The 25,444-nt window shown below is 51.1% G+C and overlaps 1 protein-coding gene across 2 annotated transcripts in view; it reads right to left on the bottom strand.

Moving 5' to 3' along the window:
* Positions 1 to 1,797: 1,797 nt before the first annotated feature.
* The window catches only part of LOC116943301 (homeobox protein otx5-A), a 47,823-nt gene continuing 24,176 nt past the window's right edge, over positions 1,798 to 25,444 (bottom strand). For both annotated transcript variants that reach the window (XM_032956047.2, XM_032956046.2), the window contains exons 3-4: positions 8,257 to 8,408; positions 1,798 to 3,311 (exon numbers count right to left, since the gene is read on the bottom strand). In XM_032956047.2, the coding sequence (XP_032811938.1) occupies positions 2,670 to 3,311; positions 8,257 to 8,408 (794 nt within the window). In that variant the 3' untranslated portion in view covers positions 1,798 to 2,669. The remainder of the gene's footprint in view (positions 3,312 to 8,256; positions 8,409 to 25,444) is intronic.

Here is a 25,444-nt window from a genome sequence, read left to right as displayed (position 1 = left end):
CCTGGTCCCTGTAGACAGTCTATAGGAAGGGGGGGGGGGGCCTGGTCCCTGTAGACAGTCTATAGGAGGGGGGGGGGGGGCCTGGTGGTACCGCGAGCATTCAGCGCGGGGTCCGCGCGAGGCGTGCGGGCGACGCGGAGGCGCCGTGAATCGCGAGAGGCCACATTAGTTAAGCGCTTCAAGGGCTTAATTAGCATGAACACGTGCTCGCTATTAAGACAATTAGAGGGCACGGTGTAATTGTCGCGCGCGTGTTTACACTGAGCGGGACAACTCGTTTGATTGCGGCATTTGATTTATAAACCCCCCCCCCCCCCCCCCAAAGCCGTCGAGGCGCACGTGTGAACGTGCGGGGGTGCGTAGGGAGCGGTGGTGCAGCGGTTAGCGCGCTGCGCTACGAACCCGGCGGACCCGAGTTCGATTCCCGCTCACGGGTGACAACCGGTGACGATTATCTGAACCGATCCCTGGGCCTCCCCTAGGTCGACTCGGCCTCAAACGAGTAGCTGGTGCTACTCGCTAACAGCGCTTGCCCGGGCAGGTTCGTTAAAGGCTATATGGATATGTGTAGCTGTGTATGTGTAGAATTGTAATAGATGTGTGCCTGTGTGTATATATGTCTCTGTGTGCTTGATTTTGTGTATGTGCGAGTATATGTGTTTGCGTTTATACTGTATACGTGTGTGGGGAGCGGTTAATGCACGGCCTTACAAACCCGGCGAAGAGTTCGATTCCTCTGCATGGTCACCACCAGTGGGGCTTCAATGTGATCCCGGTGTAAACATTAGCCCTGAGAAAGACAAAGGCGGCCGCGCGTGGTGCTGCTAGATAAAGGTCGTGCGCCGCATAAGCGCTTGCTCCAACAGCACTTGCCCCAACCGTCTGTGTAGGCTACACGGAAGAGCTTTATCCTTAGATATGCTGTGTACATGTTTGTATGTGTCTATGTACGTGTGTATATTTCCCTGTGTATGTTGCTGTGTGCGTGTCATTTTGTATTTGTGTGTACGTTTGTATACAATTCTGTGTGTCTGCCTCGATGTCTAGGTGTGTAAACTAGGGAGACAAAGGCGGCCGGGCGTGGTGCCGGCCACCCACCTCCTCCTCGTGTGCTGTGTCGGCCTTCATCGGTGCTACTCACTTCCAGCACTTGCTTCTACAGTCTGTTAAGACTACATGAGGGATCTTTATCGATGTATATATTATATGTATGTCGGTAAGTATATATATACACTATATATACGTCTGTGTGTGCGCGTTGTAAGGGGTTAGCGCTAAAGCTTGCGCGTACTGAAAAAAAGATTCGAGACATTGACATCGTGACGCTTAGACCGAGAATGCTTGCCCCTCCCCTCATCCCCCACGACCATCCTCCCCCTCCCCCCATCACCCCCCCCCCATCACCACCACCCCCCCATCACCCCCCCCCCCCCCATCACTCCCCCCCATCACACCGCGTAGCGCACAATAAAGCAGCCCAATTGCGCTGGCTCCTCGTGTCTACCGAGGACCTCCCTTACGCTACCTTGCTATGTAGGTGCGTGTGGACAGTGGCCGATCCTGGGCCTCCCCCTAGGTCGACTCGGCCTCAAATGAGTACCCAGTGCGATGTGTAAACATTGCCACTAGGGAGACAAAGGCGGCCGGGCGTGGTGTTGGCCACCCACCCCCTCGTGTTCCGCGCCGGCCTTCATAGGTGCTCGCTCGCAGCGCTTGTTAAGGCTATACGGGGAATCTTTGTCTTTATGTGTGTGTGTGTGCATGTCGGTGCGTCCGACAAGTTCCAGAGGACATCTGTGGTCTTTCAACAACTTTATTTGTTCCTCTATGCAACACTCATTTACAAATTTCCGGTCATTACAAACTGACCAAAATTGTTCTTGGATAGAGGATTAACGGGGGGGGGGGGGGGGGGAGGGGGGTATTTTCGCATCATTACATACATTACAGAAAAAAGTTTAAAAATCCCAAGACATAATAATTTGACTACCAAACTAAAATAAATGGAATTCACTACAGCTTGATGGGCTATTCATCTCTAGAGCGGGAAAAGAACCAATGCCTTCGTAATTACAATGCGGACGGCAGAAGTGACGGTGATTTTAAATAAATTAGCTCAATAAACGGGAAATTCAGCTCCGGGTCGCGGTGGTGCTGTCTCCAATTCCCGGGCCACTCGACTCCACTGCTCCTCGAAATGTCACGCAGCAATATCGCGTTGCCCACAACTTTTTTTTTAATACATGACACCAACAAAAATAACATATAACGACGATATGAGGCCACTCAAAACTATAAGTACGTGGTGGGAAAAAAAAATATGGCAACTGAAAACCGGACACAAATGGATTGTCAATTTAAAATGTCAAAATACACTGCGGCAAGCTACATTCTAACAAGATTGACACGAGTACGTGTGCGAGTGTGTGTGTGTGAGCGAATGCTGCGCACTGTGTCGGGCACGTGTACGAAATCGTCCTTGTAGGGGATAGCTGTGATTTTTCTCTGTAGTTGCGATATCCGGTCCGCACCACCAATCGCTCGTCACTGGCGAATTCGGAGCCCACGTGCGCGGGAGTTGGTCGCGAACCGCACCGCTGCGTCGGCAGCGGCCACCCTCGCCCCGGCACGCCCCGGGTGGCCTCGCCGCGTGGCTCCCGGCGCGCCTCTCAGAGCACCTGGAACTTCCACGAGGACGGCTGGTCTTTGTAATCCAAACAGTCCGCCGGGTTGAAACCGAACTTCCACGACGCCGCCTGTTCCTTGTAGTCCAGGCAGTCGGGCGAGTTGAAGGGCAGGCCGCCGCCGGCGTACCCGGGCGCCCCCAGTGCCCCCCCGTGCGACGCGGCTGCTTGGCCGATGTGGCCTCCGGCCATCGACGAGGCCATCGGGCTGAGCGTGGCCCCGGCCGCGGGCAGCTGCGGGTGGACGGACGCGGGCAGGTAGGAGCCGCAGTCCACCCCGCCGAAGTACGACCCCGAGCCCGAGTAGCCGGCGGCCGCGGACGCCTGGCTGTACGCCTGGCTGTAGGTCATGGCGTAGGCGGACGAGCGCTGCATGCAGGAGGCTGCCGTCGTGGTGAGGTGGTCGCCCATGGGCGAGATGGAAGCGGGGCTCCAGATGGCCACGCTGGCGGCCGAGGCTTGCGGCGCCGTGGCGCTGGACGAGGGCGGCGTGTACTGGCTGCTCGCCGTGCTCTCCGAGCTGCTCTCGCGAGGCGGAGTGCTCTTCTTCTTGGCCGCGCGCGCCTTGCTCTGCCCGCCGCTCTGCTGCTGCTGCCGGCACTTGGCACGGCGGTTCTTGAACCACACCTGCGCGCCACGCCGCCACACGGGGCACACGGACGCCACGGCCACGCGTTAGACCGGCGGAGTGAGCGTGCGGTGCGTCGTGACGCGTTTACGATGAGGTTAGGCCGTCGCCATGGAGTCAGCATTTGGGGGGGGGACCAAATCTTCCAGGGTGTCTGGGGGTCCCAACCCAGAAAAAATATCTCAATTTGAAAACGAATTTCCTGCCTAAAATAGAACAAAAATTCACGAACACATGGGATGAACTTTTTATTTATTGTTTACAATAATGTCTAATAGTGTATTGTATTACATTGCTCTGTTTTTACTTTGTTTTACCATTTTTTGTTTCATTGTAAGTAATGGCAGAGATTAGGGATTAATAAAGTACAACTATAACCACAATCATATTAACATAAATCTTTGCATTGATTGATATGAAGACAGGTCCAGATATTGTGGCCAAGGTTTAGCAAATTGTTTTTTTTATTTACATAGCATAGCAAACATTTTTTTTAAAAGCAATATATTGTGGGGGGGGGATGTGTGTCCCCCAATATATATTATAATTACGGCCATGCGGTGGGGCACCGGCTCCTTTCAGGTAGGGTCGGGTGGGGGGCACCAGATGTTGTGTGGGGGGGGGGCACCGTAGTGGTGACAGACCGCTGAGGAGGAGAGTGAACCTGTGTGGGTTGCAGGGACATCTGGTGGTGTGGCACACCCCCCGAACCACCACCACCACCCCACGTGAGCACGAAGGCAGTCTGCTCAATGCGGATGGGGAGGCATTCTGTGAGGAGGTGGTAACGACTTTATGAACGCGACCCTCGTTCCGTGACGATGTCGCCTTTCAAGTAATGGAATGCGTTAATTTGGGGGGCGGGAGAGGGGGCGGTGTGTGGGTGGCACGGTGGTTGGCACACCTACGCTACGAACCCTCAGTTCGATGCCCGGGCGTGATTAACACGACTCTGGAAGCGATATCCGATCACGTTCTCGCACCCCCTCCCCCCTTCACCAGTACGCACTGACCAGCGTGGTGAAGTATGGTCAAACAGACGGCAAAGACTCATGCTGTATACATCGTGGTGACAGCCTTCACCCGCTGGTGGATAAAGAAAGGCTGCAAGTTACGTTCATGCCGTAGAGAAACACTCACGAAGACTATGGCGGCAATAGAATGGTGTCTGTCCCGAGAGGATTCGTGAAGCGAGCGGTGTAGAGGCGGAGTAGTGTTTGTTTGCATATATGTCCACGTACACTATGTTGAACTTCTTTCGCACCGTACGTAGCCAACTGTGCTAATCGGAGGTGCGGGGAAAGGACCACAAACTAAACGCAAAATAATCCGTTCTAAAGAACGAATTCGTTTTCAGTTTAGATGTAAAAGTGCCGAGCTCCAGTCGCTTCCTAATGTCGGAAGGAAGAGCGTTCCAGACGGCCGCGGAAGCGCATCCGAAATCGCGCGATGCAGTGGCCACCGTCTTTGTTCGATGGCTCAGCCAATTGCCATTGCGAGGATAACCGGAGTTCGCGTGATGATTCATGCCCCTTGACGAAACCTGAAAGGTATTGTGGTTCATTCGTGGCGAGCACCCAGTGTGTATCGAGCACGACCTTCCGATGTATTCGTTCGACAAGCGGAAGGCAACGCAGCTCGGTATTGGTGAACCCAATGCTGCGTTGGTGAAGGCCGAGGCTGTTTCAAATTGTTTTTTATTGAACCGCATGATAAACTCAATTGACCAGGATAGAGTCTCGATGGATAGAAAGTGTGCCCGAGTTACCAAAATCACAAAAGCAAAATAACCCAAATGCGCTGTCCTACCAGACAGTCTCGCCCCCTTCACCTGATGAAGGCCGCTTGTGTTGTGGCCGAAACGTCGTGAGAATATTATTGTGTTATTTTATTTTATCAATTTATTATTTTATTATCATTCTACGTGACTTTACCGAAAGAACCAAAGAAGATGAATCATTGCAGTCACGAAAGCTTTAAATCGAAACGCAAATGATTTACAACAACACAGCAAATCGAAATCTGCGCCAAAAGCAACGGCGTGTCGCGTGCAATATATTGCAATCGAGCGTAGATCGGCGTTAAATCATCGTGAATTCCCTGTCGCGGGCAGAGATTCTTACTTTTCGCCCGAGACACGAAATGCATGCAGGGTCACTTTTCACGCTCCAATGTGAACGGACAACGATGCACCGAGCAAAACGCTTCGCCGAGGTCGCTGAGCGAGCAGCCATTGTGAGGACGCGCTTCGCGTTTTTAGTTCATGCCAACGAGGTCGACATTTTGTAACAAAACAAAAACAAACTAAACCCTCAATATATTTCGCCTCGGTTATTAACGTGGCCGCTTAACCGCTGTGCCGTTTACAATTGTATGACGTGACCCGTTTTTAGAATCATACATCGGATAGGCGTGTAGCGTTGGGCAGGCGTGTGCGGGGCTGGGGCAGCTTAGAGGGGGCCCTCGCCTGTAACATCGGGGAGTTCACCAGCAGCATTGATTGGTTCAAGCAAAGCCTGACTGCTGATGAGACACGCTCTGTCGAAACCCGTTCGGGTTGTTGCTTGTTGCTGGAACGGTGCCACTCCCCCGTTAGGCCGCGGTCGGGTGATGGTAAGTGTCAACCGGCTAAGTTGATTGTTTTTGCGTTTCGACGTGGATGGACTGGTCAACGGAAGATGCATTTATTGTCGGCTTATTGTTGTTTACGTTGTCTAGAGCGTATCACTCCAGTGACGTCACTAGAGGGCGCTCCTTAAAGTCGCTTCTTGTTTTATCGCCCCGCGCCCCCCCCCCCCCCCCCCTAAGTGACGGTGACAACAACAACCCACGTGGCACACCGCGCGACTCTCCGGATGGATGTGTGGCTAACAGCAACAAGAACAACACACACACACACATGTTGGCGGGGTTTAAAGAACGTCTCCAACGATTTCCTTCGTTGGGGTAGCGAGGAGGGGTTGCTGATGCGAGGTTTTGCGGAATCCACATTCCCGCCAGGTGAGGACCACTGAGCAACGTAGCTCTTTTTCAGAGGCGACCTGGCCACGAATGGCAACTCGACCAAGTGGCTTATCACGTGTGACGTAGATTCAATCACGTGGAGGGACAAACTGGAGGCGCCCGGATACAGATTCATGCAACCACTGGGAGATCGTGCAAACTCCAAATATACAGCAGGGCGTCAGCGTCGCGATCGAACCCACGAGCTCCTGTATACCAGGCGAGGTAGTTAACATATCCTAGCCACCGTGATTTCCGACACTGGAATCGCGCGGATCCCGTGACGCTCACTCGGAATTCGCCCGAGCTCGGCTAAGCGGGGCTAAGCGGGGCTGAGACTGTCAAGTGCTGGGAAGGCGACGGCTATGCATGCCAGGCACGGGATGGGCTTCTGCGGGGCTACATTCTCACAAACTGAAAAGATAGTTCGCAGTGAGTTTACTCTGCCCCCCAAATACCTCATTCATAACACGGTCGGCAAACTGCGGATTTGCGAGCGAAGTGTTCATAGCAATTGCGGCAATGAGCTCAGAATGGGAGCGTACAACAGCAGATGCTGTGTTGTCGAAATCAGCTTGATTAAGCAATTAAACATATTTTTTTCGGAACAGAAAAATCCGTAATGCAAACAAAACCCCATCAGACAGATTAAGTGTGCGTTGTGTGCGCGTGTGTACGTTATGCAGTTACAGTCCATTATTTAAATGTTTATGCGTGCTCGCCATCCTCCCGGATTATACGCAACGCAACGGTAATCCCAGAAATCGCGATTTTAATCCGAATAAAGTCTCTGCCCGTGTTCGATTCCCAATTCCCATCAAAGCAGCCAACAGCAGCAGCAGCCGCCGCCTTCGCGTGGAGCCTCAGTCACGTGGCGACAACTCCACGAACAATGCCGTGTTGTGTAAATAAATAATGATCGTTTATTATTGGCAGGAGCGCCTTCGTCGAGAACGGCGTTCTGCGTCGGCTGCACCGCCTCCCGTGATGGCAACGCAACGAGCTTTACCTACTGCGGGATTCGCCTCTCGTGTCGAACAGGGGGGCCCCCATAGTTGAGATGGCACGCTCCCGACAAGAGCGCGCGGTAATCCAGAAGTATTCCTTTAACAGACCTCGACTCTGCTGGTTTAGAGCCACAAGGTTCGAAATCGTTCCGGAGGTGTGTTTTTTTGTGTGTGTGTGTGTGTGCTCGCGTAAACGAACGCCGCTTGATGAGGTTGGTGCGGAAAGCCAACAGGCCGGCGGACTCTGGAGCGTGCGTTGTGTGCTCTACGTGGAGAGACAGAGCGGCGGAGGAGCCCCGCGTATGTATTCACGCGGTTTGCGTTCACCCTCTTGAACTCGCGTGTCTCAAAGAGCGCTCGCCTGCTCGTGCTCAGATTGCGCGCGCGCATTTTTGCTTGGGAGCGGTGGCGCAGCGGTGAGTGCACTGCGCATGTAAAACCGAAAATCCGCGTAAGATTCCCGGCAATGTGAAAATAAAACATCAGTAGCTAGTGTCGTGCAGTACCCGAGATTCACGGTTTGATCCCAGCGGCAGCCCTGATTAATACTGCGGCGTGCGCAATAATCCTACTGCGTGCAGTCTGCTTCGCCCACGGTGAACGTTAAAGATCCCCTGACGCCATTCGCAAGAGGAGGCCATTGTGTGCCTCCGTCACGGTTCAAAATCTTCATATTGGAGAATTACACCGCCAAATGTCCCCCAGGTGGAATCATTAAACACAACAACAGCAGCAGCAGCGGCAGCGACTATCGCCGCTATCTGCTGGCAGACTCATGCCCCGGGTCGCCCTTACAAACGAGACTCATCCTGACCCCTACAGTTCTCAAGTTCTCACTACGTGGTTACACAACGCCAACTTGAAACTCGAGCAGCGCTACGACTGCAGGACGAGGAGGTGAGGATAATGATGACGACGAGGAGGAGGAGGGTACCTGTACGCGAGACTCGGGCAGGTTGATCTTGAGCGCCACCTCTTCGCGCATGAAGATGTCGGGGTATCGCGTCTTGGAAAAGAGCGCCTCCAAGACGTCAAGCTGGGCGCGCGTGAACGTCGTGCGCTCGCGACGCTGCTTCCGGTTCGGCCCTGTGGGGGGGGGGGAGGAGAGCCGTCAGTCGCTACCTCGTCACTCTTCTACCGCTGCTGCTACGGCTCCCGTGGTTACTCGTCTCGTGAACTTTGCTCACCGTTGAGGACTCTCTACCAGACTGTTCCGTCTCATTCACACCGTGGTCAACCACCACACCGCGGGTCACGACAGCGCACCTACTCACTCATCCACCTACCCACTCACTTACCCACCCGCTCACCTACCCACTCACTAACCCACCCACTCACCTACTCACTTACCCACCCACTCACCTACTCACTTACCCACCCACTCACCTACTCACTCACTTACCCACCCACTCACCCACCCACTCACCTACCCACTCACCTACTCACCTACTCACTCACTTACCCACCCACTCACCTACTCACTCACTTACCCACCCATTCACCTACTCACTCACCTACTCACTCACCTACTCACTCACTTACCCACCCACTCACCTACTCACTCACTTACCCACCCAGTCACCTACTCACTCACCCACCCACTCACCTACCCACCCACTTACCCACCCACTCACCTACCCACTCACTCACCTACCCACTCACCCACCCACTCACCTACTCACTTACCCACTCACTCACCTACTCACTCACTCACCTACTCACTCACTTACCTACCCACTCACCTACTCACCCACTCACCTACCCACTCACCTACTCACTCACTTACCCACCCACTCACCTACTCACCCACTCACTTACCTACCCACTCACCCACTCACTCACCTACCCACCCACTCACCTACTCACTCACACATTGCAGATCACAGCACTTCGACATCTGCTTCTTCCCTCGCACTGCTCCACTTTGAAATTCCCTCCCATTGTCGTCTCTTCACCCAAGCTCGTATGAATATAAACTTGAATCGTGCCATATTCTTGGTTCTTTCGGTAAAGTCACGTAGAAGGGAAACAAAATAATACAAATATATATTTTTTATTATTTTATTGTTTCCCTTCTACGTGACTTTACCGCAAGAACCAAGAATATGAATCAAAAATTGAATAGTGCTGTTTGTTGCAGGCGGTTTGGCGCTTTGGGCTAGCGGGCCCGTGCCCAGCAACCGCGATAATAAAAAGTAAACACCGCCTTCTGTGCGCGTTGTTGCATTTGCGTAACGCTACCTGTGATTGCTGCCCCCACTTGGCACGCGACTTACGGTGGATCAGGGGGGATATGCGGGGGATCTTTGTCTTTGTGTTCACGCGCCGAGTCGGCCAACACCGCTCGCACCAACACCCTTGCAAGTTCGCGCGCCGACCTACGAAAGCCGCCCGCCTGCGTTCGACTCTCGGCCACGGATAACGCCCCGTGGCCGAGTGCTATCAGAACTTGTCCTGCGTCTCCCACTTTCGTCAATAAATCGGTGACCTGGAGCGCTCTGCGCTACAGTTCATTGAATTCATTCAAGTGTCGAACTCGATCGTACAACGAGCGATTGCTGTGGGGTAAAAGAGTACCGGGGAGACAAAGGCGGCCGGGCCTGGTCCTGTATTAAAAGGTGCTTTGGAAACAGCACTTTTGCCAACGTATGTTATATGGGGGAGCTTTGTCTTTGTGTGCGCGGTGTGTCCAGAGAAGCCTCGCCCAATCTCAAGACTCCTGTTTAAGGAGGGATCCCCGCATCGGGCCGTGTGACCACTCCCATGAATGGCGGTGCGTGGAGGGAGCACAATGGAGCGGTGAATGGGAAACACAGGTGGCACATCTGCCGGTAGCCCGGCAGGGTATCCCATCCCATCTGGGGCTGTCCCATATGACCACCTGCCCGCGGGCTTTTGCCAAGTGACCTCAAGGTGCACCTAGCTTGGCCCAAACGCCGTGGTCACGTCATCCGCGAGTTTGTGGAGAATGCTGGCTGTTGTGTGTTTTACGTACGCGTGTATGTGTGTACGAGTGACTTTGTGTATGAGTTATTGAGTTAGTGTGTTTGAGTGGGTTGGTGTGTATGAGTGGGTTGGTGTGTATGAGTGAGTTAGTGTGTATGAGTGGGTTGGTGTGTATGAGTGGGTTGGTGTGTATGAGTGGGTTGGTGTGTATGAGTGAGTTAGTGTGTATGAGTGGGTTGGTGTGTATGAGTGGGTTGGTGTGTATGAGTGGGTTGGTGTGTATGAGTGGGTTGGTGTGTATGAGTGAGTTGGTGTGTATGAGTGGGTTGTTGTGTATGAGTGAGTTGGTGTGTATGAGTGGGTTGGTGTGTATGAGTGGGTTGGTGTGTATGAGTTATTGAGTTAGGGTGTATGAGTGGGTTGGGGTGTATGAGTGGGTTGGTGTGTATGAGTGGGTTGGTGTGTATGAGTGGGTTGGTGTGTATGAGTGAGTTGGTGTGTATGAGTGGGTTGGTGTGTATGAGTGGGTTGGTGTGTATGAGTGGGTTGGTGTGTATGAGTGAGTTAGTGTGTATGAGTCGGTTGGTGTGTATGAGTGGGTTGGTGTGTATGAGTGGGTTGGTGTGTATGAGTGGGTTGGTGTGTATGAGTGAGTTGGTGTGTATGAGTGGGTTGTTGTGTATGAGTGAGTTGGTGTGTATGAGTGGGTTGGTGTGCATGAGTGGGTTGGTGTGCATGAGTGAGTTGGTGTGTATGAGTGAGTTGGTGTGTATGAGTGGGTTGGTGTGTATGAGTGGGTTGGTGTGTATGAGTGAGTTAGTGTGTATGAGTGGGTTGGTGTGTATGAGTGGGTTGGTGTGTATGAGTGGGTTGGTGTGTATGAGTGAGTTAGTGTGTATGAGTGGGTTGGTGTGTATGAGTGAGTTGGTGTGTATGAGTGGGTTGGTGTGTATGAGTGGGTTGGTGTGTATGAGTGAGTTGGTGTGTATGAGTTAGTTGGTGTGTATTAGTGGGTTGGTGTGTATGAGTGAGTTGGTGTGTATGAGTTAGTTGGTGTGTATGAGTGGGTTGGTGTGTATGAGTGGGTTGGTGTGCATGAGTGGGTTGGTGTGTATGAGTGGGTTGGTGTGTATGCGTGAGTTGGTGTGTATGAGTGAGTTGGTGTGTATGAGTGGGTTGGTGTGTATGAGTGGGTTGGTGTGTATGAGTGAGTTGGTGTGTATGAGTGGGTTGGTGTGTATGAGTGAGTTGATGTGTATGAGTGGGTTGGTGTGTATGAGTGAGTTGGTGTGTATGAGTGAGTTGGTGTGTATGAGTGGGTTGGTGTGGACGAGTGGGTTGGTGTGTATGAGTGAGTTGGTGTGTATGAGTGAGTTGGTGTGTATGTGTGAGTTGGTGTGTATGAGTGAGTTGGTGTGTATGAGTGTGTTGGTGTGTATGAGTGGGTTGGTGTGTATGGGTGAGTTGGTGTGCATGAGTGAATTGGTGTGTATGAGTGAGTTGGTGTGTATGAGTGAGTTGGTGTGTATGAGTGGGTTGGTGTGGTGTGTATGAGCGTGTGGACGAGTGGGTTGGTGTGTATGAGTGGGTTGGTGTGTACGAGTGAGTTGGTGTGTATGAGTGGGTTGGTGTGTATGAGTGGGTCGGTGTGTATGAGTGAGTTGGTGTGTATGAGTGGGTCGGTGTGTATAAGTGGGTTGGTGTGTATGAGTGGGTTGGTGTGTATGAGTGAGTTGGTGTGTATGAGTGAGTTGATGTGTATGAGTGAGTTGGTGTGTATGAGTGAGTTGGTGTGTATGAGTGAGTTGGTGTGGTGTGTATGAGTGGGTTGGTGTGTATGAGTGAGTTGATGTGTATGAGTGAGTTGATGTGTATGAGTGGGTTGGTGTGTATGAGTGAGTTGGTGTGTATGAGTGGGTTGGTGTGGTTTGTATGAGCGTGTGGACGAGTGGGTTGGTGTGTATGAGTGGGTTGGTGTGTACGAGTGAGTTGGTGTGTATGAGTGGGTTGGTGTGTATGAGTGGGTCGGTGTGTATGAGTGAGTTGGTGTGTATGAGTGGGTCGGTGTGTATAAGTGGGTTGGTGTGTATGAGTGGGTTGGTGTGTATGAGTGAGTTGGTGTGTATGAGTGAGTTGATGTGTATGAGTGAGTTGGTGTGTATGAGTGAGTTGGTGTGTATGAGTGGGTTGGTGTGTATGAGTGAGTTGGTGTGTATGAGTGAGTTGATGTGTATGAGTGAGTTGGTGTGTATGAGTGGGTTGGTGTGTATGAGTGGGTTGGTGTGTATGAGTGGGTTGGTGTGTATGAGTGAGTTGGTGTGTATGAGTGAGTTGGTGTGTATGAGTGGGTCGGTGTGTGCGAGTGGGTCGGTGTGTATGAGCGTGTGGACGAGTGTGTCTTTGTGTTGCTCAGGAGTGTTTCAGTGGCGAATATTTAATTCGCTCCCGGAACTCCTTCCTGGCCGAGTAGCCGGAGTGGTGCGTCAACATCAGCACGGGCAGACGTTGGCGGCTGGGCGCGGTGGTGGTGGACGGCCTCACCTCCTCTTTGTGTGCCCTTCGATGTTGCTCGCACTTGCCCCCAGCAGCCTGTTTGCGCTACACGGGGGGGTCTTTGCCTTTGTTGCTATCGGTTCGCGGTGGCGCTTGCGTTCGATTGAAGGCCGTGGCGAGTTTCACCAGCACTCATCCTGTACCTCCGTTGGGTCGACCTCGCCTTACACGAGTCGACAGATGTCAACACTGCCGGTGCATGGCGGTTGTTGTTGTTGTTGTTGTGTGTTCAGTAGAGTGGAGACGGCGCTCTATTGGCTACACTCGGCTGCTATAACCTCGCCTCCTCTAAGAGTTCGAGGCGTCGTAGTTGTCCTGCACTCAGGAGGTGCAGCTTTTTCGCTTGCTATCGGCTTCAGCGTCACACTCCGATGGAGGCGAATTGGCCAGGGTCATTGTTGACGGAGACAGTGGGAGTGTTGTGTTGTTGATGCCAGAAGTGTCACAGAGTGATGTGCAGCCCGTGACCGACCCCCTGCCCGAGTTCTGACCCGTCAACATCCGCGCGCCATCATTTTGGTGGCCCGAAACGAATTCCACAATGTTGGCTTTCGAATTGTTAGAGTTTTAAGCGCAGATCGGACAAATGTCGGCTTTCTACTCCTTCTAGAACGTTCTCAGGATGCTATTACATCAGCCACTTGCGCATCAAGCGACCACCATCTCCATGTGCGCGTCTTTGGTTTTATTTTTAGTGTGGCTACCCCTAGATCGACTCGGCCTAAAATGAGTACCTGGTGCGGTGTGTAAACATCGCCACTCGTGAGACAAAGGCGGCCGGGCGTGGTGCTGGCCACCCACCCCCTCGTGTGCCGTGCCGGCCTTCATAGGTGTTACTCGCTAACAGCACTTGCCCCAAGAGTCTGTGAAGGCTATAACGGGGGTCTTTGTCTTTGTATGTGAACACACCCAGTGTTTTACAAATACACAACATGCACACAATTTTTTGTATGTCTTTGTTATAGTTTCGTGTGACCATTAGGGACACTAAGGCTACACATGCGTGACGTTAATCGATATTGTGGACTGAATCGGTGATGTGTTTTAACATTTTGGTTTGTAGAAAAAACATTACAACATAAAAACGCGTTTTCGTTTAAAACATATAGCAACCCTTACTATCGAACTATAATCGTCTAGAACTATAATTGTATATATCTCGTAGCTCTGGTAGCTATAGCGTATCTTCATGCTATGTCTTAGTTTAGGAAAAACCCAATCGCGCCATGCCAACCAAAACGTGTCTATTGCATCCAATTCCCGAAGCCTTGGATCGTCACTTGATCATCATTTGACGAACGTATTGACTTTGTGGATTCCCCTCTGCGAAGTGAATCAACTCGACCATCCCGCCTACGGCGCTCGCACGCTCGGCACGCAGATCCCAACGTTCGCCGGACGTTCGCCTGACCTTCGCCTAACGTTCGCCTGACGTTCGCCTAACGTTCGCCTGACGTTCGCCGGACGTTCGCCAAACGTTCGCCTAACGTTCGCCTTACGTTCGCTGGACGTTCGCCTGACCTTGTGCGCACCGCATTCGCCACCGGTCGTCGTCAACACGGGAGGTAACAACTGTTTGGTTGAAGCCCGAATTCTAAATGCTACGTCACAGAGTGGACTCTCATGCTCGGGTGGGACAGGCCGAGCGAGCACGGGCCCCCCCCCCCCCCCATCATTTATTTGGGTTTGTTGTCACCACGAACATCCTGTCCATCCAGCAGTTTTGTGTTTAACGCGCCTGACTATGCCGATGAGACCCAGGAGGTCAAATCCTGCTCCGGATGTTGTTCGCATAAACGCGTGCCGCTTGATGCTATTGCGTCTGGGGGGGGGGGGGGAAGTCAATCTACCGATAGATGAACACACATCTCTTTATTAGTATTTGAGGAGACAGAACGGAGCTCTGATTATTATTATTTATCAGCTGCTTGGACACCGCGACGCGAGCAGGGCGATTGATTCAGCTGCCCGCGTGCTCGATACTCTGCATGTTCATCACGCCAGTGATGAGAACTCTCTTTTTTATTTTTATATATATACCTAGGGTAGGCTAATTTGAGAGTCTCAGGATGTCACTTCAAAGCGGGTCCTGCTGCATTGGGAAGTTTTGCACGGAAGTCGTGAGTTTTTGCGTTGTATTTCCAAGACTTATATTTCTCACTCGACATTAACCCGAAACATTGCTGGGCCGGCTTGGACTACGGGTTACCGGCTGGAGTATAATGTACCCATATGCACAATCATGCTATATATGTGCATCACATATTCAATTCAGCAAAAAATGAATAAGGCGAGATCGATGTACGTACTCTTCATCATACACTCTATCGGGACGTGCCCTCGAGTATTTCAACGAGATATTTGACTCAAACCGACACGGGGGGAGACGGGGAGAGACGCACCCAGAGTCAAACGCGGCCACACACACAGAGAGAAGCAGTCACACACAAAGATACTCCGTATTTCCTGAACACTTTTGGGGCAAGTGCTGTTAAGGAACACATGAAGCCCTGCACGGCACACGAGGGAGTGGGTTGCCAGCAACACGGCCGGCCGCCTTTGTCTCCCCAGTGGCGATGTTTACTACACACCGCAACAGGTACTCATTTGAGGCTGAGTAACCCTAGGGGAGGCGTACGATCGGTTCAGATAATCGTCACTGCGGTTGGGCGTGAGCCGGGAATCAAACTCGGGTCGCCGGGTTAGTAGTGCAGCAGAGAGCTGCGATGGCGAGATGTTAACTACCTCGCCTGGTATACAGGAGGTCGTCGATTCGATCCCAACCCTAATGCCTGTATATTTGGAGTCTGCGTGTCTCTCTTCCCGTGGCCGCGTCTATTTGCCTCCGGGTCCTCCGGGTTTCCCCTCCACATTTAGAATCAACATCACGCGTTCAGAGTATTTGTCTGCTGTAAATGTCCACGTGATAAGCCCACTTTCGTTCAGCTGTCATTTGTGATGGCCAGGTCGCTTCTGAAAAAGAGCCATACAGCTTCGTGGGCTTTATAAGAAAGAAAAAAACAAGTTTAAATAGTAACCGTGCTAAGGTAATGCACGTTACGCCTGCCTGGAAGCCCGGACACTTTCCCTTGCCCTGCGCTCTCGACGACGATGCCCGTACCTGCAGCACAATAGGACTGAGCCATCATCGACACTGATGACTGGACTGGAGCCGCGCGGGTCGAGCTGCACGCGAATCGAATTGAGAGCCACGCGGCCTCCGTGTGAACCCGATAGCACCGGTAATTGATTATAACTAATTGTCATATCCGAGCCGACTATAAATAATTATCACCGCGTTTCACGATTAGAGGCACGATAAATGACTTCCACTTAATTCCAATAAAATATTTATCTTTGATGGAATTCAAAGCGCGCCCAATGCATTCATTAACTGACGAAAGAGATGCCGACTAAAGACTGGGGGGGGGACTTGAAGGGGGGGGGGGGGGGGCTGTCCATCTTTCTTGCGGCTTTAGCGTCGCACTCCACCGGAGGCAATTAACTCGGTTCACTGATGACGGAGCTCCTCGTATATTGTGTCGGTGCTTAGCATTGAAGGCAAATCGATGTAGAACGTTTGGCTGAGCCTACACTGTTAAGTACAAAACAATCAACCTCCGGCTTGTAATTTTTGGGGAACGAAATTTGAAGGTTTATTTTTTTATTTTATAATTTAGAAAAACCGTATATTTATTGCACAATTAAGCTTTCTACCCCTTATAGAATAAATGAGCTATTTCGCTGTTGTAACTCGTGTGTGTGTGTACAACGATGTGTATTTGTAGGGGGATGTAATTACGGGGGTATGTACACGTTCATGTATTATAATTCGGCCAATCGATTTTCCAAACACGTTAAAAAAATACAATTGTAACCCGAGTGAGTTTAATCTGTAAACTACGTACCATTCTCTCCACTTCAGCACTCTAACCAAAATAATCGTAACAATTTAACTCGACTGTTATGAAGATTCTTTTGCTATTTGCATTCATAAATGACGCGATTTTATCGGCTACTTACGGCTAAACGAGGCACACACAGAGCTCGCGAGCGGGTGGTGCGTCTCGATCAGTCAGCCCATAACACCCTGGGTCTGTCCCGCGACCTCCTGCCAGCATAGAAAGCCTTCGACACTCGACGTGATAGCCTCACCGTGCACCTAGCCTGGCACTAAACGCTGTTGTGAAGTCGCTGCCACTCAGCGTCGAATGGCGGCTATTGTTGCGGTTGCATGGCAGCAAAGTTGAGATGATCACGGTTTAGCGAGATGTCTTCATCCGGCAGTGGATTGATCATGGCTGGTGATGATGATGATGATGATACACGCTCTGATGTACAGAATTGGGATTCTGCACACGATCTCAGCTGTCCTTGTCAAAAGAACATTGCGTCCAGTGGTGCATATCGTTGAATGGAGTCGTGTTGCAGCGTGTAGATGTGTAAGACTCTCAAAGGCTCACGTGCTCAGTGTAAAATTATACGACTATATACTTCGTTATAATTTAACTCGCGGTGAGTTTTAATTTTGTTTGAAATTTTTTTGCTCGAATAATTGCTTATTTAATTGCGATTACGCGATTTGGAAAATCAGTCACACCGATAATATACAGCATTGAATCTACATATATATAAATACACACACACCACTTAAGATTAGCGCACACATATATATAAAAGCATCATAAACGTTTCTCGCCCCCAGTGGACACGCGCACAAAAAGCATTCAAGAAGCAGTGATAATGGCACAGAGAGACACACACGAATCCAAGCGAGTCTAAGTGAAGTAGAACTCGTTCGTACTTGGAATTAGACAACCGGGAGAGGCACGGTTGTCGGAGTGATGCAAGTTTGAGTAACCTCGAATGCAGCAACATCGAGACGTCATCCCGTGCAGTCTCCGTGCCATGTACGTGATTCACTCTCCATGCCATGTGTGTGATTCACTCTCTGTGACAACGCGTGATTCACTCTCCGTGCCATGTGTGTGATTCACTCTCCGTGACACTGCGTGATTCACTATCCGTGGCACTGCGTGATTCACTCTCCGTGCCACTGCGTGATTCACTCTCCGTGCCATGTGTGTGATTCACTCTCCGTGCCACTGCGTGATTCACTATCCGTGGCACTGCGTGATTCACTATCTGTGACAACGCGTGATTCACTATCTGTGACACTGTGTGATTCACTATCTGTGACACTGTGTGATTCACTATCTGTGACACTGTGTGATTCACTATCCGTGGCACTGCGTGATTCACTATCCGTGCCACGTGCGTGATTCACTATCCGCGCTCTCTGGCCACTCGAATGGCAGTCCACGGCGACACTCGCTAGAGAGAGAGAGAGGAGAGTGTTTCTCGCGGCACTTGGAGCAACGCGTAACTCCTACGGACCTAGGCTGACGCTTCCACGTGACTGGTACCAATCAGCCTCTGCGTCGTCAATTTTTAGTGGCCCGAATGCGAATGTTATTTTATCGTGGGATTTCTACAACCTCATGAAAAGTATAGACTCGACTTATGCGTGCATCCAATCTCAGCTCGCTAACCCGTCGACAACGTGGAGAATTCACATCACTCCTTCACGGATTGATCTTTGCAATGCGTTCACAAACGTCACGCGCACCGCGGCTTGACGCCCTCTCTCTCTCTATCGATCAGCGCACGCGACGGGGCTGGACTGTGCTCTCTCTGCAAATGCGACGTGTAGCCGGAGTGGGATTCGAACTGGGAAGTTATGTTTCTCGCAGGCCACGATGGGAAAGCAGTAGCCCTCTGTGCTCGCGACGACGCAATTGCGCTTACGTAACCGAACTGTGGTTGCATGGCGATGCCAGCGAGTGTGATTCATCTGCGCATACCACCAATGCCCACCACGTACCCACAATACACGTACACACAGAGACAAAGATCACCCGCATAGCCTTAACAGACTGGTGGAGCAAGTTCCGTTAGCGAGCACGTGAATTCCCGCACGGCACACGAGGGAGGGAGGCGGAGGCCGGCACCACGCCCGGCCGCCTTTGTCTCCCCAGTGGCGATGTTTACACACCGCACCGGGTACTCATTTGAGGCCGAGGGGAGGCCCAGGACCGGCTCACATAATCGTCACTGGTGTTGGCCGTGTCGCCGAGTTCGTAGCGCAGGGCTCTAAACGCTCCCCGCATACATAACACGAAGACGTACAGAGACAAAGATCCCCCTGTGCAGCCTTTAACAGAGCGTTGGGGCAAGTGCTATGAAGGTCGCAACGGCGCACCTAGGATGATGGACAGTGTGGCCAGCACCATGCTCGACCGCGTTTGTGTTCCCAGCGGTGATGTTTATGCACCGACCTCATTCGAGGTTAAATCGACCTAGGGGAGGCTCAGGACAGCTTCAGAGAGTTATGCATCGCTCATGTTGGCCGTGAGCGGTAATGGAACTCGGGTCGCCGGGTTCGTCGCACAAACCACTGCGCCACCGCTCCGCACACACACACACCGTTGCATCGCGCGCTTTCAGATGCGCTTCTGCGGCCGTCTGGAACGCTCTTCCTTCCGATATTAGGAAGCCACTGGAGCGATGCACTTTTAAATCTAGACTGAAAACTAATTTCTTTAGAACTTATTTTTGTGTTTAATTTGATGGTCCCGGCACCTCCGATTAGGACGGTTGGTTAGGTACGGCGAGAAATATGTTCTGCATCCATGTAAAAACACAAATATACATTGGTGTATGCTGCAAGCGGTAGACATATACACACGTACACATATGCATAAATGTAACACTATCATGGTTTAAACTACGCGCGCGCACCGACAAACACTTAGAGACATACCATACACGCACAAATAATGCACTAACATACACAAACACGGAGGCATACCCAAATACACTCACAAACATCCGTACACATACACACTTACATATGTACACATTCGCACGGGTAAACAAACACAAGTACAAAGACAAAGATCCCCCTATGTACTGAACAAGAGCTGTTAGCGAGCACCGATGGTGGCCGGAACGGTACACGAGGGGGTGGGTGGCCAGCACCACGCCCGACCGCCTTTGTATCCCCAGTGGCGATGTTTACACACCGCGCCAGGTACTCATTTGAAGCTGAGTCGACCTAGGGGAGGCCCAGTACCGGTTTAGATAATCATCACCGGTGTTGGCCGTGAGTGGGAATCGTATTCGGGTCACCGGGTGCGTAGTGCAGCGCGTTAAACGCTGCACTACCGCTCCCCACTACACACACACACGCTCACACTTACACACACCCCGGTTTGCACGTGTCCCACTCAGCGTAAGCGATGAATGGTGCATGCACGCGGAGGAGAGTCGTGATTGGCTGAGGAGGTGACGATAGCTTCTCCAGCATCACGGAGACGAACGCAACAACAACAATAATAATCAAATAATTAACAACAATCAAACTCAGCGTTTTGAAAGATCCGAGTCTCGGCATGGGAGAGCCACATTTTAACGAGACCACAAACAACACAACACGCACGGCATAGCACCAATACACGCACACAAAGACCTGGTCGCGTTACATGAAGACAAACATGAACACAGCATCGAAAGATAGAGGAGCTCACGCCGAGTGGAAAGTTGTGACGATGTTTGAGTCGACACAGAATGACACACACACAGGCGTCTCCATGGAGAGTGGGTCTCGCGTGCCGGAACCAGAGAGTCAGTGTTCTGTGTGTGTGTGTCACAAGTGTTCTGTGTGTGTGTCATTAGTGTTCTGTGTGTGTGTGTCACGAGTGTTCTGTGTGTGTGTGTCACAAGTGTTCTGTGTGTGTGTCACGAGTGTTCTGTGTGTGTGTCACGAGTGTTCTGTGTGTGTGTCATTAGTGTTCTGTGTGTGTGTGTCATAGTGTACTGTGTGTGTGTCACGAGTGTTCTGTGTGTGTGTGTCATTAGTGTTCTGTGTGTGTGTCATTAGTGTTCTGTGTGTGTGTCATTAGTGTTATGTGTGTGTGTGTCACAAGTGTTTTGTGTGTGTGTCATTAGTGTTCTGTGTGTGTGTCATAGTGTTCTGTGTGTGTGTATCACGAGTGTTCTGTGTGTGTGTCACAAGTGTTCTGTGTGTGTGTGTCACAAGTGTTCTGTGTGTGTGTGACGAGTGTACTGTGTATGTGTGTGTCACGAGTGTTCTGTGTGTGTATCACGAGTGTTCTGTGTGTGTGTGTCACAAGTGTTCCGTGTGTGTCACGAGTATACTGTGTGTGTAGTGTGTGTGTCACGAATGTTCTGTGTGTCACGAGTGTACTGTGTATGTGTGTGTGTCACGAGTGTACTGTGTATGTGTGTGTGTCACGAGTGTACTGTGTATGTGTGTGTCACGAGTGTTCTGTGTATGTCACGAGTGTACTGTGTATGTGTCACGAGTATACTGTGTGTGTAGTGTGTGTCACGAGTATACTGTGTGTGTAGTGTGTGTCACGAGTGTACTGTGTATGTGTGTGTGTGTGTCACGAGTGTACTGTGTATGTGTGTGTGTCACGAGTGTACTGTGTATGTGTGTGTCACGAGTGTACTGTGTATGTGTGTGTGTCACGAGTGTACTGTGTATGTGTGTGTGTCACGAGTGTACTGTGTATGTGTGTGTGTCACGAGTGTACTGTGTATGTGTGTGTCACGAGTGTTCTGTGTATGTCACGAATGTACTGTGTATGTGTCACGAGTATACTGTGTGTGTAGTGTGTGTCACGAGTATACTGTGTGTGTAGTGTGTGTCACGAGTGTACTGTGTATGTGTGTGTCACGAGTGTACTGTGTGTGTGCTGTATTTCGCACCGCATGCATATATGTCAAGGCCCCATATTTCCAAAGTGTGTATACCGATCCGTATATATACTATGCGTAGTATGTATATACGTGGCCTGTTTTGTGCATCTATGAGTGGCATATATAGATGCCCATATGTATACATAAATGTGTGTGGATCTCTCTCTCTGGGGAGCCGCGTCCTTTCTCAAATAGAGCGGCGATCGGGGATTCGTTTCTATCTCAGCTCTGTCCGCGATATCGACTCAACAACTTTACATCAAAGCCTCCTCCTCAGTTGCATCCGACCCTTCGCATTGCTCACGGGACTCACAATTCGCCCACTTCGCCAGCTGTTTGTGGTGTCTGTAATTGCCACAGTCAAAACACAGTTTGTGTCCCGTTTTCTCAAGACGTCTGCCCATGTGTGTGTGTATCACGAGTGTTCTGTGTGTGTGTGTCACGAGTGTTCTGTGTGTGTGTATCACGAGTGTTCTGTGTGTGTGTGTGTCACGAGTGTTCTGTGTGTGTGTGTATCACGAGTGTTCTGTGTGTGTGTCACGAGTGTTCTGTGTGTGTGTGTGTCACGAGTGTTCTGTGTGTGTGTGTCACCAGTGTTCTGTGTGTGTGTGTGTATCACGAGTGTTCTGTGTGTGTGTGTATCACGAGTGTTCTGTGTGTGTGTCACGAGTGTTCTGTGTGTATGTATCACGAGTGTTCTGTGTGTGTGTCACGAGTGTTCTGTGTGTGTGTGTCACGAGTGTTCTGTGTGTGTGGGTATCACGAGTGTTCTGTGTGTGTGTGTCACGAGTGTTCTGTGTGTGTGTCACGAGTGTTCTGTGTGTGTATCACGAGTGTTCTGTGTGTGTGTATCACGAGTGTTCTGTGTGTGTGTCACGAGTGTTCTGTGTGTGTGTGTATCACGAGTGTTCTGTGTGTGTGTGTATCACGAGTGTTCTGTGTGTGTGTCACGAGTGTTCTGTGTGTGTGTGTGTCACGAGTGTTCTGTGTGTGTGTGTGTCACGAGTGTTCTGTGTGTGTGTGTGTCATGAGTGTTCTGTGTGTGTGTCACGAGTGTTCTGTGTGTGTGTATCACGAGTGTTCTGTGTGTGTATCACGAGTGTTCTGTGTGTGTATCACGAGTGTTCTGTGTGTGTGTGTGTCACGAGTGTTCTGTGTGTGTGTCACGAGTGTTCTGTGTGTGTGTGTATCACGAGTGTTCTGTGTGTGTGTGTATCACGAGTGTTCTGTGTGTGTGTGTGTCACGAGTGTTCTCTGTGTGTGTATCACGAGTGTTCTGTGTGTGTGTATCACGAGTGTTCTGTGTGTGTGTCACGAGTGTTCTGTGTGTGTGTCACGAGTGTTCTGTGTGTGTGTCACGAGTGTTCTGTGTGTGTGTATCACGAGTGTTATTTATGTGTGTGTGTCACGAGTGTTCTGTGTGTGTGTGTGTCACGAGTGTTCTGTGTGTGTGTATCACGAGTGTTCTGTGTGTGTGTGTCACGAGTGTTCTGTGTGTGTGTATCACGAGTGTTATGTATGTGTGTGTGTGTCACGAGTGTTCTGTGTGTGTGTATCACGAGTGTTCTGTGTGTGTGTGTCACGAGTGTTCTGTGTGTGTGTATCACGAGTGTTCTGTGTGTGTGTATCACGAGTGTTCTGTGTGTGTGTGTGTCACGAGTGTTCTGTGTGTGTATCACGAGTGTTCTGTGTGTGTGTCACGAGTGTTCTGTGTGTGTGTGTGTCACGAGTGTTCTGTGTGTGTGTGTGGGAAGCTGTCGTGCAACAACGGTCAGCGCGCTGCGCTACGAACCCGGCGACACGGGTTTCGATTCCCCGCTCACGGCCAACACCGGTGGCGATTATCTAAACCGGCCCTGGGCCTCCCCTAGGTCGACTCGACCTCAAATGAGTATCTGGTGCGGGGTGTAAACACCGCCACTGGGGAGACAAAGGCGGCCGGGCGTGGTGTTGGCCACCCACCCCCTCGCGTGCCATGCCTTCCTTCATAGGTGCTCGCTAACAGCACTTGCCCCAACAGTCTGTTTTAGGCTATACGGGGGAATCTTTACATTTGTATATTTCGTGGTATATATGTGTCCGTAGCATTGACCAAGTATGTAATTCGCATTGACGTGTTCATACATACACGTGCATTCTTTTGTAAGCACACGTGCAATTTGCGCGTTCTCGTTTAAGGTTGAGTCGACCTAATGGAGTCCGTGGACCGGTTCAGACATCACTCAGATCGCCGCGGGCACATAACCACGGACGGAATCACGTACGCATGCAACACACGCACGCGTGCGTACTGCAACGCGTGCGTGTGCACAAGCGTGCGTCGTGTGCGTGCCCACAAGTTTACAAGAACACGCCGAGTGTGCGTGGGCGTGTGCGGAGCGGTGGTGCAGCGGATAGCGCTCTGCGCTACGAACCCAGCCAACCCCAGTTCGATTCCCGCTCCTGGGCATCCCCTCGGTCGACACCAGCCTCAAATGGTGGTGGTGATGGTGGTTGATGGTGATGATGTGTGTAAACGTCGACTGGGGAATCGAAGGCGGCCGGGCGTGGTGCTGGCCACCCACCCGCTCGTGTGCCGTGCCAGCCTTCACAAGCCCTTCTCTATTCGGTTCCATTTCGGATGTATAGAGCGCCAGCACTTGCCCCAAATGTCTATTAAGACTACACGAGGGATCTTTGTCTTTGTATATACAGTACCGGTAGCGTCACCCGCGTACGCTTTGTTCATCTTGTAGCGTGTGTGTGTTTGTATACGAGGATGTTGCGCGCGTATATAATTATGTATATATATACACGAAGGGGGGTCTCCATGTATATATGTACTAAAATATTTTTCTACGTAGGAAACGAGTTGTGAATGTACGTGGTTTGGCTAAGTTAATGCGCGTATGCTTTGAGGGTACTTTACACACGTACGTATCATAAACGGTGTTATCTACATATGCATGAAATAATGTGTGTATATATATAACGTAAATGTGTCGTATTTATTCCAATGTGTTGTACCTATTGTAATCAACAAAATCGTTCTCCAGTGCACAAAGAATCATGGAGTGGTGCATTCTTAGAATGACAGAGGCGGGGAGGGGGGTACGTGGAGGAACACGTGGAGTAGAGACGGGGGGGGCACGTGGAGTAGAGACGGGGGGGCACTTGAAGGAACACATGGAGTAGAGACGGGGGGGGGCACTTGAAGGAACACGTGGAGTAGAGGATACAAGCGCGTTCAAGACGTCATTGACAATGCAGAGAGATGCGAGTGGGTTTGGGCGTCAGACCGCCTTTGTCTCCCTGGTGCCGATGGTGGCCAGTGGTCAAGAATAATAACGGAGTGCCAACTAAGGACTAGAACGTACCCAAGGGAGTCGGGACCTCCGAGGAGATGGAGCGATAGAATCAGCTCGAGTGCGGGTTTTATCGGTGGATCGTTAATTACATGGCGAGGCATGGCGGCTGCTTGGGGAGAGGCCTTCATCCAGCAGTGGATCAACCATGGCTGAAAACATACGCAATGCGCTACGAACCCGGACCACGGCTCACGTCAGTGGCTAATTATGTCTGCACTGCCCCTGGGTTCCGTTCACCAGCCCCTAATAACCAGCGTGGTGAAGTATGGTCCATGAAACCCTCATGACCAACACGGTTATGCGGGAGGCCTTCATCCAGCAGTGGATTGATATTGATTTGGCTCTAAAGGTTATATGTGTATCAATATATACATAACATACGTAGTGTGTTTACGTACTGTGTATATATGTGTATTATGACATACGCGTGGATGTTTTATGTTTCTGTGCAAATACTGTCAACGTGTGATGCTTCTCTCCGGAGTACGC

The sequence above is a fragment of the Petromyzon marinus genome, chromosome 17, assembly GCF_048934315.1.
Source record: "Petromyzon marinus isolate PM22_M1 ecotype Great Lakes invasive population chromosome 17, UKy_Petmar_22M1.pri1.0, whole genome shotgun sequence".
In the NCBI taxonomy this organism is placed as follows: Eukaryota; Metazoa; Chordata; class Hyperoartia; order Petromyzontiformes; family Petromyzontidae; genus Petromyzon; species Petromyzon marinus.
Note: the sequence above shows the minus strand (reverse complement) of the source record. Positions and strands in the feature narration are given on the sequence as shown.